The sequence below is a fragment of the Mesoplodon bidens genome, assembly GCF_964165515.1.
Source record: "Mesoplodon bidens genome assembly, chromosome: 6".
Taxonomy (NCBI): Eukaryota; Metazoa; Chordata; class Mammalia; order Artiodactyla; family Ziphiidae; genus Mesoplodon; species Mesoplodon bidens.
The window spans coordinates 104,454,368-104,471,436 of NC_138162.1; the positions used below are offsets into that span (position 1 = coordinate 104,454,368).

Here is a 17,069-nt window from a genome sequence, read left to right on the forward strand (position 1 = left end):
TTCCATGATGTTGCTACGTGTATTCTTAGGGAAAAGACCATTCCTTGGAGGGCAAGCCTGGGTCACAGGGAGACTCCTACCGTGTGATGTCTGGGTGGAGTGCCACATGCAGGGCAGAGATGCAATTACCTTCTACTTGTAGGCCCACAGGGCAGCACTTCCGCCATGTATTCTCTGAAGGAAATCAGGCACCCAGATGTCATGGCTTTAATTTTACTCTCTGACTTTCTCCCTGCAGAAGACCTCCATGCTTCTATATAAAGACCAAAACTTCTTTGGCTAATTAGGACTTTTAGGACATACGGATAGTAATTACAGTTGACCTTTGAACAATGCCGAGGTTAGGGGCACGGACCCCCGTGAACTTGAAAATCCAAGTACTGCTATCATTGCCTCAGAAACAAAGGAGTTGATAAATGACTCACCCGAGGACAGGAAGCTGAAACTGTTTGGATAGATTCGGGACTCAAGCTGTAATTCTTTCGATTCCACGTATTGTAATCTCTAATCAGACATAAACTTTTCCCCACACTGAGTTAATTTAAAAGCTGTATAGGGCTTCCCTGGTGGCGCAGTGGTTAAGAAACTGCTTGCCAACTCAGGGGACACGGGTTCGAGCCCGGTTCGGGAAGATCCCACATGTCGTGGAGCAACTAAGCCCGTGTGCCACAACTACTGAGCCTGCGCTCTAGAGCCCGTGAGCCACAACTACTGAGCCCGCGTGCCACAGCTACTGAAGCCCGCGTGCCTAGAGCCCGTGCTCTGCAATAAGAGAAGCCACCGCAGTGAGAAGCCTGCGCACCGCGACGAAGAGTAGCCCCTGCTCGCCGTAACTAGAGAAAGCCTGCATGCACGGCAACCAAGACCCAACGCAGCCAAAAATAAATAAATTAAATAAATTTTTAATAAAAGCTGTATAATGAAAATGCGTATAGTGAGGTACAATATGTATTGAAAAAAATCCACATATAAGTGGACCCATGCAGTTCAAACCCTTGTTGTTCAAGGGTCAACTATAAAGGAATATCAGCACCCCTGAGTTCTACCATACTCCTTTTACTTATTTATTTGGCTGCGCCTGGTCTTGGTTGCGGCGTGCGGGATCTTTAGTTGTAACATGCACGTGGGATCTTCCCTGACCAGGGATTGAACCCGGGCCCCCAGCATTGAGACCACAGAGTCTTGGCCACTGGACCACCAGGGAAGTCATCCACAGTCCTTTCTTTTGAGATGGGTTAAACAATTCTATCCCCAAACAGATTCGAATGTGACTAGGCCGTAAGTTATGACATGAAAAAGCAGCACAACACAGATTTCTGATGAAGATTGGGTGGAGGTACGAGGAAGAACGCACGCTTGGGAGTCAGAGAGGCCCCGAGTCGGGGTCCCTGCTCCACAGCTTCAGCTTGGGCTAGTCCCATGAACTCAGGGCCACCGTTTCCAGACTCAGGAAAACGAGGGTTCCCTGCTCTGGCACTTAGAAGGGGGTCAGTAAATGTTAGTTCATATGACCTTAACTGTGATCATCACATTTTAAAGCTGGAAGGATGCCTGGTGGTCAGCCAGACTGGGGCCTCTCAGAATGCTGTGCACACAGTCCCCTGGTGACCTGTTAACACGCAGATTCTGCTGTGAATCTGCCAAGGACCCTGGATTCAGCACTGACTGCAGATGCTGCCAGCCCGCCGGCCCCGCTCTGAGAAGCAGGGACCTGGTGCAAAAGCTCCTGTGCGGATGGGATTCTGAGCATGGAGACCGCACTCCCCGTGCCCAAGTCTGTGGCCCCTCGCGGTGGGGGGCAGGGGGGTGCTGCCGGGTTGAATGGCAGGGGTCTCCCTCCCTTCATTTTCAAAACTACTGACTCTGCTCTCTCTACCTGCCCAGCTCAGGTCTGAGCAGGAAATGAGACCCATCACTGGCAGCCGGTTCAGGGTTAGGGGAGGAATCAAGGCAAAGGGACAGAAAGAAGGGGGAAGGCAGGGAGGTGAACAGGGAGGCTTCTGTTGGCTCCAGCAAGGGCCGGCTCTGGGATTGCACTCTGTTCTTGTCCATGATTTATATAGCACTGGGAACGGAGCCACGGACTGAGGGCTGGAAAGGGTATTAGCAGTCCCGGCTGATGTGGCCCAGCTGGCCTGACGTCATGCAACTGGTTAGAGGCACAGCTGGGTCGAGAGAACAGGCCTCATGACTCCTGGCCTAGAACTCCTGTCTCCACCCCCACCGCCTTCGTAGAGATGTTTAAAACTTATACTGGTATTTAAAGTACATTCCTAAACGAATTCAGAATCCGACAACTGCAAAACCCCAGGCACCCTGCAGAGCACGAACTTGCTGTGGACACACTTGAAAACTGTCGACTGAAGGTCAATGCAGGGGCACGGGGTTCTCAAAACAAAGTTTGTCTCCAAACGGTAGAGACGTTGGAGCCAAGAGAGAGAACGGGCTCGGGGAAGAGGAGGTGGGCCAGGGCCCCCTGGGGAGAGAGAATGGTGTCTGCAAATGTGGGAGGCCAGCGGGCCATCCCTCCAGCTGGGGAGAACCCCGCCCCCGGGACCGTGTGGCCTCTCGGCTATCCCTAAGTGACCCTGTGATTCTGGATCCCATCTGGGTGCCTTGGGCTGGCGCAGCCTATGGCCCTGGCAGGGAGGGTTCACCTGTGGCAGTCATGCCAGATCCACGCGTGGCGGCCGTTCTTGGGTCGGAAGTCAGACTGGCCATTGTTGTGGATCTGGGAGGAAAAGCGCAAGAGCCGCCGGTAGCCCGTGGCGGGGTTGGTGTTGGCAGCCGAGGCTGCGAGGCAGTTCTCCTCCATGGCGCACTGAAGCATGAACATGGGCCGGTCCTCCAGGTAGGTGCTCTGCTGCACGATCTCTGCGTTGAGGACCAGGTCGGGGGCAGCTGGGAAGGCAGACACAGGATTCAGACGAGGCCAGAGACCCCTCACCCCCTCCTGAGTAGGTTCCTTCTGAGTCCTGAGCTGGCACTAGCCTCCATCCCTGCCGAGCCTCACTGTCTAGAACTGGCTCGTGGTGTCCCCCCTCCAGGTCACCTTCCTTGTGGATCGCTGCCCCCAATTCCTCTCCCCCTTCTCTGAGAGTCCTCCTGGACGCCCCTACAGATCCCAGTGCATGTGCGCAAAATATCGACAGTTGTTCAACGTGGGTAATGGGTGCACGAGGCTTTGTTATATTATTTTCTCTCCTTTTGAGTGGCTTGAGATTTTCCATAATAAAAAGCATACAAAAACAACGAAATTGTGCTATGCAGAGAGAGAACACTCTTAATACCTTGGTCTGATTCTTCTGGGAATGATACAAATGTATTTTCCACCATGTGTAATATTGTATGTAGATTTATAGTCTGCTAATACTGTTTCCCTTAAAACATAACTTGACATATTCCTTTGTTAATAAATATCCGTTACAACATCCATTTCATGGCTCCGTAATACTTAATTCATAACCCTAGCCCATACTTTTAGATACAAGGGTTGCCTGGAACCTTTCAGCTAAAGATGAAGCTGTGATAAACATCCTGCAGTAAATCTGTGTATGTAACTTGAATTATTTCTTTAGAATATATTTCTATAAATGAAACTGCTGGGGGGCAGGGTTGCATACTTTCAAGGCTCTGATGTATATCAGGTTCTACCAGTTTCCACTCGCACTGTTGCTCTACATGACAGTTCTCCCCCAGGTACCTCTTTTAAAACAAGCTTGGGGACTTCCCTGGTGGCGCACTGGTTAAGAATCCACCTGCCAATGCAGGGGACACGGGTTTGATCCCTGGTCCGGGAAGATCCCACACACCGCAGAGCAACTAAGCCCGTGTGCCACAACTACTGAGCCTGAGCTCTAGAGCCTGCGAGCCACAACTACTGAGCCCGTGCGCCACAACTACTGAAGCCCGCGCGCCTAAAGCCCGTGCTCCGCAACAAGAGAAGCCATTGCAATAAGCCCACGCACCGCAACGAAGAGTAGCCGCTGCTCGCTGCAACTAGAGAAAGCCCGCGCGCAGCAACGAAGACCCAAGGCAGCCAAAAATAAATAAATTAAATAAATAAATTAAAAAACAAAACAAGCCTGACTTACTCATTAGTGCATTGCACATAGCAGGTGTTAAAAAAAAATCACCAATGGCTATAATCTGTTTGCTAAACAACTGTATTAGAAGGCTTAGCTTCTTTACCAAAGGATTAACTGTAAATTTCCCTTTAAAACTGAGACTGTATTGACCAAAGGATTAACTGTAAGTTTCCCTTTAAAAGTGAGATTGCATTGAACATTTCTAGTGTACTTCAATTCACAAAAATGTTGTATGTGAATCATTTACAAGACCCATCCATCTTTTATTTCCCGACAGGTTGCTTGTAAATTTCTGAAGTGGGCGTCATCTGTGAGCTTTGCTTTGCTCAAGTTCACCAATGCCCAGAGCACCCCTCGCTTGTCTGCATCTCCTTCCCATGGTCCCCAGGCTGCACATGGAGCCCAGCAGATTTTCAGTGATGGGGCCCCGCCGCCTCTAGAGAGCAAACCTACCTGCAGGGACTGGGTGTGGAACCGCAGGGGACTGAAAGGACACTCAAATGGGATGAGGGGTAGGGAGGCTCCCATCTGCTGGGAACGATTTCCTCTTGGAGGGCACAGACCGGGATGCAGCATTGCTGGCACTGAGTGTCCTGGGCACACCTTTTTTGAGGGTGTTGTGGTCTCTTATTCATTGTCTGTACACTACTCAGTACTCACTGGACAGCCCCTCAGCTTCCCTCTGAGCTGGGCAGAGGGGTCTCCACCGGACCCTCCTCTTTCCGAGAGGAGGCCAGCCCTCCCTCCAGCTCAGGAGTCTTAAGGTAACATGGCCTAACTTAGCCAGTAGCTCGCTTTCAGCACCTGCCATGGAATGGGGCCTTGACCTCCCTAACACCCAAAACATCCTCCAGAAGCTCATCCGAGGCATGCACTCATCCACCCGTCTATCAAGTATTACAGTGAGCACTGCGCTAGCCTCTCTGGACAGTGCTAACAAGGAAGATCTTATATTATGGCAGGAGAGACAGATAGAGTACATATTAATTACTTAATTATAATTATGACCAGAGCTTGAAGGAGAAATACGTGGTGTTATGGAAATTATAGCAGGGGACCCAATCTGGGGAGAGGGGTCAGGAGAGACTTCCTTGGAGGCAGTGGCATTTTAGCTGTTCCATGGAGGATAAGCAGAGGTTAGAGGGAACTGCTCTAAGATGCTAAGCTCAGTAGCACATGCCAGGCCCCTGAGGCATGAAGGAGGACCAAGGCCTGCGGGTACCGAGGAGGGGTGGGCAGGGAAGGCGGCTTGATATGAGGCCGGACAACACGTGCCTGTGCAAGACCCTGCGTTCACTTAAGTCGGTGGGAAAGCTTGGACGGGGTTGGAACAGGAGGCAGCACAAGCTGGGGACCAGCACTGACCCTGGCTTCAGGGAAGGGAAGCAATGGGAGGCGCCAGGGAGGAGCCTTTGTGGTAACACGGTGTAGAGGATGGACAGTGGGATGCAAGAAGGTAAAGGGAGTTGAGAAACTACGGAAAGGTAAAAATGCAGATGGCTCGACTTGGGGGGGTATGATGAGGAAGACAGAGTGATATCAGGGAGAACTTCCAGGTTTAGGATGGAATTGGTTGGATGAGGAAAAGTCATTACAAAGGGTTGCCTGAAGAATATACTTTCTCTTTCTGAATAAAGTATTAAGCCAGATCAGTGTTCCTGGCCCCAATAACTTCTGCCCCTCTGCAGACTCTGACTGATACCTTCAGTCCAAGCTGAGGGGTTCTCTGAGCAATAGCCCCATGAAAGTCAATTTTTGTCTGCCGTGAGGATATGGCAGGCATTGTTGATCTCATAACTCTCAGTCCTCATAATGAGAAGTTCCTTTTCATCTCAGTATCTAAAATAGTGGACTTCTCTTTGACTCATGGGTTTGTTTCTATTGCATACTATGGATTATATTAATGAGCAGGTTTCCCTCTTCCCTTTGGCTGCTAGGAAGCTCACTGTATAATTACAATAGTAAATGTATATGAGTCCATAGCAGTAAATGTATAGGACTGTACAGTACATATTTTTTATGAACCTCTCTCGGCTCCATTTTGAGCGACTACCTTTTTGCCAATATCTACCTTTTAAAAAATCTGCTTTAATCTTAGGCTACCTTGACTTTTATTTAGGTGTACATTATCTTAATTTCTTTTTTTGGAAAAAATGATATATTATAAATATAAATAAATTATTAAGCTAAGAAAAGTCTCCTGATGAGGGTAAGACCACTTTGCTTGGATGCTCTCCCCTTGGAGGGCTGGTAAGGGTGGTCATCTCGCTCTCTCCTCTCAGACAGGATACGACAGCTTGTGACGTCTGCCCAGAGGAGCTCGCACTGGAGTTGAGAGTCCTGCCTTACAAGGGTTAGGAGATGCCGAGTGGGTCTAAAAGGGGTTGATGGGAGAAGTGACTGAGTTCAAGTTTAATCTTCTCCCTAGTTCTCTGTGATGGTAAACAACAGTACATCACTGTTTCTTAAGTGCTTGTGTATATTTGTTGTCACAACAACAATCTAATTTCCAGTTTCTAGGAAAAACAAGAAAGACTGTGGATTACAGCAGTTAACTAACTTTGCCAAGATCAGCTACTAGTGGCAGGCAGGGTCTGGTCTGGAGTTCTCTGCCCAGACTCCAGGCCTCTCCTACCTCCCAGGTTCACAAGGGAATCATATGATAAGGCAAGGACGGTGGGGGGGGATCCAGAGAATAACATGCCTGCAGTGCTGTCAATGGGTCCTCTCAGCATGGAAGGGAACATACTGAGATGGTCATTCTGAATCCTGGCTGCGGTGGGGGAGGGGTGGGATGGGATTCCCTTCTATATTGTCAAGCCCTCTAGGATTCCCAGGGAGTCACCAGGAGGCTAAATCACCCCCAGGGTGTGAAAACAGGCAGGAAATGATCTTTCTTTTTCTTTTTCTTTTTTTTTTGGCCACACCACCCACAGCATGCGGGATCTTAGTTCCCCGACCAGGGATCGAACCCGTGCCCCTTGCTTTGGGAGCATGGAGTCTTAACCACTGAACCGCCAGGGAAGTCCCAAGAAATGATGTATGGAGCAGGGCGGAAGGAAGGAAGCTGACACTCACCAAGCACTTAGTGTGTGCTTCACCTGTTAACCCAGAAACATGCTCCCCAGAAGAACAAGTTCTTAGTCACTCAGTTCGCCTAAGGCCACTTAAATAATCTACAGTGACCTGGCCTTTGAACCCAAGGCTCCCAGACTCCCAAGTCCTCCCTCCTGCCTTCCTCTCCACTGTCATCGGGCAAGATTCCAGGTTGCGGGTGCGGGTAGTTCCTCTTGCCCCCGAATCTTCCACTTAACACGAATCCATCCCTGCTTTCCTCTTTTGCTCGGCTCATAACAGATGCCTCAGAGCCTCGCAAGGAATAATCAGTGAGACTCTGATCCCCTACTGGAGCCTGGCAGGGAGGGTGGGCTATGACACCCAGGAGCTCTCACTTTCTGAGCAGGCAACTCCAGCCCCGTGCTGCACCCCGCCCTCGGGGCAGGCCAAGTCCTCTCCATCGTGGCGGCAGTGCGCCAGGGACAGCTCTGTTCCTGAGCACTTCACTCCGCTCATGACCACCTTGTTGGCGTTGATATTTCCGTGCCAATACCAGGTCTCCTGGATGAATCAACAACAACAACAAAATGGGCAGTACGTCACCTAGAATTGTCATTTTCCCGTGTCCTATCAAATTTCAGCCTCACAAAAGTCCCAAGCCTTTATGATCCCATTATTCAGATGGAGACAGCCAAGGCACAAAGAGTCACTTACCCAAGTCATGCAGTCTGTTGGTGGCAGTGCGAGTGAGACCCTCACACTGGATTCTGCCCCTCCCCACTTCTGGAAAGCACAGCTAAGGAAGGGTATGTTCAATGCTGTGTGTCAGGAGTGGCAGCTCAGGCTGCCCACTCCCTCTCCCTGAGCCCAGGGCAGACATTACTAATCAATCACAGCACTCTCCTCTAAGCCTGACTGTGCTCTCAGAATCCTTCTCAACACAGTGCTCCAGGAATACACTGCCAATTGATCAGAATTGGCAGGAGAGAAGAAATCTATTCACATATGTAAATAGTTAGTTCCACGTTCATAAATCTCATTGGTTCTGTTTCTCTAAAGAACCTGACTACACACCCTTATCCTCTAGAGAGAAAACCGGGGCCTCGGGAAGGGATCGGGCTTGCAATCAGGGACAGATTTGGGACTGATATCAGGGGCGGGTCCGTTCACAGCCTCAGCTGTGAGGCCCAGGTGTCTTAGGAACGAGCTGACGGGGAACAAAAACAGTCGGACAGCCACTCTGTTGTAATGAGCACTGTTTTTTGACTCTCCCTGAAGAACCAGAGAGCACCCTGGCTTGTCATAAGCAGTATTAGCAGAAACATTACATGGCCCGGCGAAGCCAGGCTCCCAGAGGACCCCGGGTACCAGAGGCCTGCCCCTTCTGGATGCCCAGCACCTACCCTGGGCCCTGGGCAGCCCCCAGCAGGCAGTCGGGCTCAGCAAGGCTGCCTGAGTTCTCCCACGCCCCTTCCTAAGAAACCCCTTCCCCGAGCAGGCCACCTGGGCACAGGGGCTGAAGTCAGGGTTAGCAAAGCAGGATGGGGGAGCTTCAGACATTTTCTTGTTCTGGGAGAAGCTGAAGGAAAGTGTTTAGAGCCAGGATATTGAGGACCTGGGACTATTCATACCATGTCACGGGGAGGCGTAGAAGGGTGGCTGCTTTGCCCCAGATCACTGTGCAGCCGGCTGGTAGGGCTCCGGTTTGGAATAGACCCGGAGCCCCCTGGCTCCTGCTTCTCTGGCCCCCAGCCTCTTTCTGACAATGTTCCCTCATAGGATGGGGTCCAGAAAGCAATGATTTTTGAAGCCGAAGCGCTACTTGTCTTTCTTCTGATAGGGGCAGGAGCTTAACTGCCCTCAGATGAGTCCCTCTCTTTAAGGAAGGGCCGGCGGGGAGGAGGGCGTAGCGGCTGTGAAAGGGCCCTGGACAAGGCTTGGGGATTTACCAGCCAACCGAGGAGAGGATGCGTGGATGTGGACACCGTGGGGAAGCATGTTCCGGGTGAGCTAAGGCGTCTGGGGGGTTGGGCTGGGCGGTCTTTACTGCCCCACAGGACTGAGTCGCTTCCATCTGCAAAAGGCACATCAGGACGGCCCGGGGAGGAGCCCTTGGCACAGTGCGAATCCCAGCACGCAGAGCTGAGACCGTGAAACCAGAGTGCAGAGAGCACGTGACCCACCCCAGGCCTCAGCGCTGTGGAGAGCGGCGTGGGAGCCGGGATGAGGCTCTTCCTCCGAGTTCAGGGCTCTCTGTCTCCTGGGGTTCACGGAAGACGGGGGCTGACAAGAGATGGGCAGGAACAGGCTGGAGGGAGGGTTCAAGGCCCTCGGGGATTTCTCACCTGGAAGGCTTGGCTGGCAAACCCCAGGCCCAGCTGCCGGCAGACCACCATGGCCTCCACGATGCCCCAGTTCTCGCCGCACACGGTCCCCCACACGAGGGACCCGTTCCTCTCCACCAGCACCTCCACTCGGCCCTCATAGGGGTTTCGGCCCCCGTTCAGGCGCAGCTGTGGAGAGAAAGGAAGGCATGATCGCCACGAGGGGAAGGCAGGTTGACGCCCCGCCGTACTGCCCTCAGTCCCAATTTCCCCAAGGCAGGGGGTCCTGCCTGCGACACAGATCCCGCAGCATCGCTGAGAGCCTACTGTGTGCCGCAGGCATCGTGCCCGGCATGGTCTTCTGTATTCGGTCCCCCTCCCCCGCCCCACCGCAGGCATCCTGGGGCCCTAGAAGGCTGTGCAGCTGGGGAGGCCCACGGATCCCTCTGAGCAGCACAGCAGAGTCTGCTTCTGCTGCCCATGCGCCCACCAGGGGGGCTGCTCATAGATCAGACACTTGGAAGGATGTAGCAAGAGGCCTTAAAAGGGTGGAATTCCCTGACTCCTTCCTGGACCCTTTTCTCCTCACCACACCTCCTGCCCCCACGTTCCAGATCCTGATCCCATCTCCTCCCACAGCGTCCCCTGCTGTCCTCTCCCGCAGAACTCTCTTCTGAGACCCATACAGCCAGCTGCCTGTCCCACCGGGCACCTCGGAGACCCCAGATCTAACTTGTCCTCTCTTCTCTCTCCACCTAAAGCTGCGCTCTACCTGCCCCCCGTTCCCTATTTCAGCTAAAGCCACGACCATCTGTCCCAGGGGCAGCAAACCGTGTAGCGTGAAAGCAGGCATCGCAATATGTAAATGATGGGACACAGCTGTGTGCCCATAAAACCATATATACAAAAACAGGCAGAGGGATGGGTTTGGACTGCAAGCTGTAGTTTGCCGATCCCGAATCTACTCTGTTAGACAAGCCAGAAATCTGGGTGCAATCCTCAGCATCGTCTTCTCTCTCATCCCCCCACATCCCATCAAAATCTTCCTCCGTAGATTTGATCTCCCAAGTCTCTCTCCGATGTGCCCTCCTCCCTCCAGCTCCATCCTGACCCTCTCGTCCCAGGCGCCATCACCTCTCGCCTGAACCAGCCCTCCTCACCTCCCGTGGTCTCTCCTCTCGTCTTCACTGACCCATTCTCCACGCAGAAGCCAGAGTCACATTTGAAAAACACCCAACCGCATTCCTCCCCTAGAACATGTCCATGGTTTCCCATTGCTCCACTACGCCCCTCTTCATCCTAATCGCGTCTCTCTCCTCCCTGTTCTCCGACCTCCAAGTGCATGGCCTTCTTTCAGTTTCCATGGCTACCTAACTTTCTTGACCATGTCACACAGTAAGTCTCATTTCACACTGAAGCCTATTATATACAGAGGCCCTTTGGCCTGGCTGGTCCCACTCATCTTTCCAATCCTATACCCAATGGTACTTCCCTCCGATGGGGGTCAGTGCCCACGTACAGTCTATCACTCCCTCTACATCTCCTTCCTAGTATTCGGTACGCGGGCCTCTCACTGTTGTGGCCTCTCCCGTTGCAGAGCACAGGCTCCGGACGCGCAGGCTCAGCAGCCATGGCTCACGGGCCCAGCCGCTCCGCGGCATGTGGGATCTTCCCGGACCGGGGCACGAACCTGTGTCCCCTGCATCGGCAGGCAGACTCTCAACCACTGCGCCACCAGGGAAGCCCCTTCCTAGCATTCTTGACAATTATACTTAAGCTAATTCACACTTTAACGTCTGTCTCCTCTGCTAGATTATAAGTGCCGAAGAGCAGAGCTGTATTTGGCTGGTTTACTGGATGATCAATAACTAAGACAGCATCTGCCACATGTTAGGTATATGCCAAGACTATTTTTGGAATGGATGAATACATGATCAGTCTTACGGAATGAAAGCGTGGACCAACTTAAGTGAGCCCAAGCAGGGAGATCTGGAATTGGGGGAAGGGTTCTGAAACTGCAGCCTTTAATCCAGATACCTTACACTGCTTTCCTTTATGCTTCAAACAATTCATTCCTTTGAGATAAGGCATAACACTTCCAGGAATCCTCAGCTGTTTGTTTGCCCGCCCTTAGCAACGGCTCGACCCCCTAAGTCACAGGTCTTAATTCTTATGGACTCAGGGGCTGGGAGGGTCACTGAGGTCAGCCGACAAACAGACAAGCCAAGGGCAGACATGATACTCGATCTACCTGCCACGGTTGTTGAGCGGATGCATAAATGAGGTAGTTCATGGAAAGTGCTCAAACAGGGCCTGGCACCAAGTGAGTGCCGAGAACTATCAGACATCCTCACAGCAATGATCATCGGGAGTCCCAGCAGAAAGCAAGCCTCTCTTCAGAGGAGCTAGAAGAGGTCAAAGCAGGCAGGAAGAGAGGCCTTCGGGAGGCTGACATTTGTCTTCCTGGGTGTCTCTGGGCTGAAGGAAACCCCGATGAAACTGGACACTGGATATGCATTGTACATCAGCCATGACTAACATATCTTTGGATCTATGTAAAAATACAAACAGATAAGATGGGCAGAGCCATCAAGAAAGTCCTAGAAGGGTCTGAACCTCAGCAGGAGGCGAGTCACCCAGCTCCAACATGCAGGGGGAGGCCAGCAGCCCTTGGGCAGGGTGCGCCTTCAACCCACCCAGGATGTCTCTAGAGGTAACTTCAAGCCATCCGCTCTGCTTATTTGAGACCTAATAAAGGCCTGGATTTTACCATATACTTCCTTTATGTGCTTACTGAACTCTGACGGTAAAGTTGGCACCTCCTGAGAGATGAAATGAATTGTGCATAGTTCACAGCATCCATTCATTCATCCAGTATTTATTGAGCTTTTACTACACGACAGGCCCACTGCTCAGTGCTGGGAAATTCACAGGCAGGCTTCCAGAGCACTTATCGTGTCTCCGGCCCTAGGCAAGCCCTTTGTGGACATTCGGTCCTCACAGCACCCCTAGGAGGCAGCACTGCCACGTCCCCCAAATCTCACAGATGAGAAAGTAGAGTCTCAGATACAGTGAGTGTCTCTTCGCTACCATGCTAGACCACCTCCAAACCATGCACGTAAGCCCCCTTCTCCAGGGATGCTTTTGTCCCAAAGCAGGGACCACCAAGCCAGAACTGAGGACCGACTCACAGTCAGGATGGAGGATGGAGCACTCCTGCTGGGAGGTGGGGGCTCTGGAGCCTGGGCTTATGTTCTGAGGCTTTTCCTGTCCACTGGGGTCAGACTGAGCCCTGAGGTTTAGGATACTCACTAAGGCACCTAATTTTGTGCCTTGTGCAAACCATCTCCGGTCGCCTCTGAGTGGTTACGGCCTTGGAAGGAGCGGTCTGCCAGCCCACCACACATGTCCCCTCTCCCCACCCGCCTGGCCCCCTGAGTCTCCAGCCTCCTGGCCCGAGGACACTCTGTGTCCTGGATAGACAGACAGTGGGGACTGTGATGGCGACCGCAGGCCTCGGGCTGAGCCCTCTAACAGCTTGTGTCCTGGATTTAGGAGCCTTGAGCCTCCCTTCTCTTTGGGAGGTCCAAGTCCTTTCCCCTTCCCCTTGGTGTGGTTTCTAGAATCTCACCGCCGAGCCTGGTGGAGCTGCAGGCCGGCACAGGGATGCACCCTGGGGAGGTGGAGGCCGTGAGTGGGGACCCCTCCCGTGGTCCAGGCTGGCACTGAAGTTCGGAACGCCAGTGGGCAGTGATGATTAAAAGCAGATTGATGATCGGTTCAAGATGGCGGAGGAGGACGTGCGCTCACTCCCTCTTGCGAGAGCACTGGAATCACAACTAACTGCTGAACAATCATCGACAGGAAGACACTGGAACTCACCAAAAATGATACCCCACATCCAAAGACAAAGGAGAAGCCACAATGAGATGGTAGGAGGGGAGCAATCACAATAAAATCAAATCCCGTAACTGCTAGGTGGGTGACTCACAAACCGGAGAACACTTATACCACAGAAGTCCACCCACTGGAGTGAAGGTTCTGAGCCCCACGTCAGGCTTTCCAACCTGGGGGTCCAGCAATGGGAGGAGGAATTCCTAGAAAATCAGACTTCAAAGTCTAGCGGGACTTGATTGCAGGACTTTGACAGGACTGGGGGAAACAGAGACTCCACTCTTGGAGGGCACACACAAAGTAGTGTGCGCATCGGGACCCAGGGGAAGGAGCAGTGACCCCAGAGGAGACTGAACCAGACCTACCTGCTAGTGTTGGAGGGTCCCTGCAGAGGCGGGGGGGTGGTGCCTGTGTCTCACTCTGAGGACAAGGACACTGCGAGCAGAAGTTTTGGGAAGTACTCCTTGGCGTGAGCCCTCCCAGAGTCCACCATTAGCCCCACCAAAGAGCTGTGTAGGCTCCAGTGTTGGGTCACCTCAGGCCAAACAACCAACAGGGAGGGAACCCAGCCCCACCCATCCCATTAGCAGACAAGCAGATTAAAGTTTTACTGAGCTCTGCCCACCAGAGCAACAGCCAGCTCTACCGACCACCAGTCCCTCTCATCAGGAAACTTGCACAAGCCTCTTAGATAGCCTCATCCACCAGAGGGCAGACAGCAGAAGCAAGAAGAACTACAATCCTGCAGCCTGTGGAACAAAAACCACAATCACAGAAAGACAGACAAGATGAAAAGGCAGAGGGCTATGTACCAGATGAAGGAACAAGACAAAACCCCAGAAAAACAACTAAATGAAGTGGAGATAGGCAACCTTCCAGAAAAAGAATTCAGAATAATGGTAGTGAAGATGATCCAGGACCTTGGAAAAAGAATGCAGGCAAAGATCGAGAAGATGCAAGAAATATTTAACAAAGACCTAGAAAATTTAAAAAACAAACACCTAGAAGAATTAAAGAACAAACAAACAGAGATGAACAATACAATAACTGAAATGAATAATACACTAGAAGGAATCAACAGTAGAATAACTGAGGCAGAAGAACGGATAAGTGACCTGGAGACAGAATGGTGGAATTCACTGCTGAGGAACAGAATAAAGAAAAAAGAATGAAGGGAAATGAAGACAGCCTAAAAGGCCTCTGGGACAACATTAAATGCAACAACATTCACATTATAGGGGTCCCAGAAGGAGAAGAGAGAGAGAAAGGACCCGAGAAAATATTTGAAGAGATTATAGTCGAAAACTTTCCTAACATGGGAAAGGAAATAGCCACCCAAGTCCAGGAAGCACAGAGAGTCCCAGGCAGGATAAACTCAAGGAGAAACATGCCAAGACACACAGTAATCAAACTGACAGAAATTCAAGACAAAGAAAAATTATTGAAAGCAACAAGGGAAAAACAACAAATAACATACAAGGGAACTCCCTTAAGGTTAACAGCTAAATTCTCAGCAGAAACTCTACAAGCCAGAAGGGAGTGGCATGATATATTTAAAGTGATGAAAGGGAAGAACCTACAACCAAGATTACTTTACCCCACAAGGATCTCATTTACATTTGATGGAGAAATCAAAAGCTTTACAGACAAGCAAAAGCTAAGAGAATTCAGCACCACCAAACGAGCTCTTCAACAAATGCAAAAGGAACTTCACTAAGTGGGAAACACAAGAGAAGAAAAGGACCAACAAAAATAAACCCATAACAATTAAGAAAATGGTCATAGGAACATACATATCAATAATTACTTTAAACATGAATGGATTCAATGCTCCAACCAAAAGACACAGGCTCACTCAATGGATACAAAAACAAGACCCATCTATATGCTGTCTACTGAAGAGACCCACTTCAGACCTAGGGGCACACAGAGTCTGAAAGTGAGGGGATGGAAAAAGATATTCTTTGCAAAGGGAAATCAAAAGAAAGCTGGAATAGCAATACTCATCAGTTAAAATAGCCTTTAAAATAAAGAATGTTACAAGAGACAAGGAAGGACACTACATAGATCAAGGGATCAAGCCAAGAAGAAGATATTACAATTATAAATATATATGCACCCAACATAGGAGCACCTCAGCACATAAGGCAACTGCTAACAGCTCTAAAAGAGGAAATCGACAGTCACACAATAATAGTGGGGGACTTTAACACCTCACTTACACCAACGGATAGATCATCCAAAATGAAAATAAATAAGGAAACAGAAGCTTTAAATGACACAATAGACCAGACAGATTTAATTGATATTTATAGGACATTCCATCCAAAAACAGCAGATTACACTTTCTTCTCAAGTGCGCACGGAACATTCTCCAGGATAGATCACATCTTGGGTCACAAAATCAAGCCTCAGTAAATTTAAGAAAACTGAAATCATATCAAGCATCTTTTCTGACCACAACGCTTTGAGATTAGAAATCAATTACAGGGGAAAAAAAAGGTAAAATACACAAACACATGGAGGCTAAACAATACATTACTAAATAACGAAGACATCACTGAAGAAATCAAAGAGGAAATAAAAAAATACCTAGAGACAATGGAAACACGACGATCCAAAACCTATGGGATGCGGCAAAAGCAGTTCTAAGAGGGAAGTTTAGAGCTATACAAGCCTACCTCAAGAAACAAGAAAAATCTCAAATAAACAATCTAACCTTACACCTAAAGGAACTAGAGAAAGAACAACAAACAAAACCCAAAGTTAGTAGAAGGAAAGTAATCGTAAAGATCAGAGCAGAAATAAATGAAATAGAAACAAAGAAAATAACACCAGTTATTATGGGCATCGTCAGAAAATCTACAAACAACAAATGCTGGAGAGGATGTGGAGAGAAGGGAACCCTCTTGCACTGTTGGTGCAAAGGTAAACTGATACAGCCACTATGGAGAACAGTATGGAGGGTCATTAGAAAACTAAAAATAGAATTACCATATGACCCAGCAATCCCACTACTGGGCATATACCCAGAGAAAACCAGAATTCAAAAAGACACATGCACCCCAATGTTCACTGCAGCACTAGTTACAATAGCCAGGTCATGGAAGCAACCTACATGCCCATCGACAGATGAATGGATAAAGAAGATGTGGTATATATATACAATGGAATATTACACAGCCATAAAAAGGAACGAAATTGGGTCATTTGTAGAGACGTGGATGGATCTAGAGACTGTCATATAGAATGAAGTAAGTCAGAAAGAGAAAAACAAATATCGTATACTAACGCATATATGTGGAACTTAGAAAAATGGTACAGATGAACCGGTTTGCAGGGCAGAATTAGAGGCACAGATGTAGAGAACAAACGTATGGACAGCAAGGGGGGGATGTGGTGGGGGGGGGAGATTGGGACTGACATATATACACTAATATGTATAAAATGGGTAACTAATAAGAACCTGCTGTACAAAAAAATAAATAAAATTCAAAAATTCAAAAAAAAAAAGCAGAATGACTTTTAATTGGGTTTGTCATTATTTTTTATCTCCCTACAGTGTGTGCCCTGTCTTACTGACTGCACTGGGGGCTGATAGCTACCTCCGCTACCCCCTTCATAGGCCACTGCCCCTCAAAACTGACTTCATTTTGTTGCCCCAAGGTCAGTGAAAGATGAAGGTGGGGGGAGCCTAAAGAACCCA

The 17,069-nt window shown here is 49.9% G+C and overlaps 1 protein-coding gene across 1 annotated transcript in view; it reads right to left on the minus strand.

Moving 5' to 3' along the window:
* LOXL2 (lysyl oxidase like 2) overlaps positions 1 to 17,069 on the minus strand; it is a 101,623-nt gene that overhangs the window by 11,201 nt on the left and 73,353 nt on the right. The window contains exons 8-10 of the mRNA XM_081237576.1: positions 9,491 to 9,658; positions 7,541 to 7,706; positions 2,658 to 2,901 (exon numbers count right to left, since the gene is read on the minus strand). Of these exons, the coding sequence (XP_081093702.1) occupies positions 2,658 to 2,901; positions 7,541 to 7,706; positions 9,491 to 9,658 (578 nt within the window). The remainder of the gene's footprint in view (positions 1 to 2,657; positions 2,902 to 7,540; positions 7,707 to 9,490; positions 9,659 to 17,069) is intronic.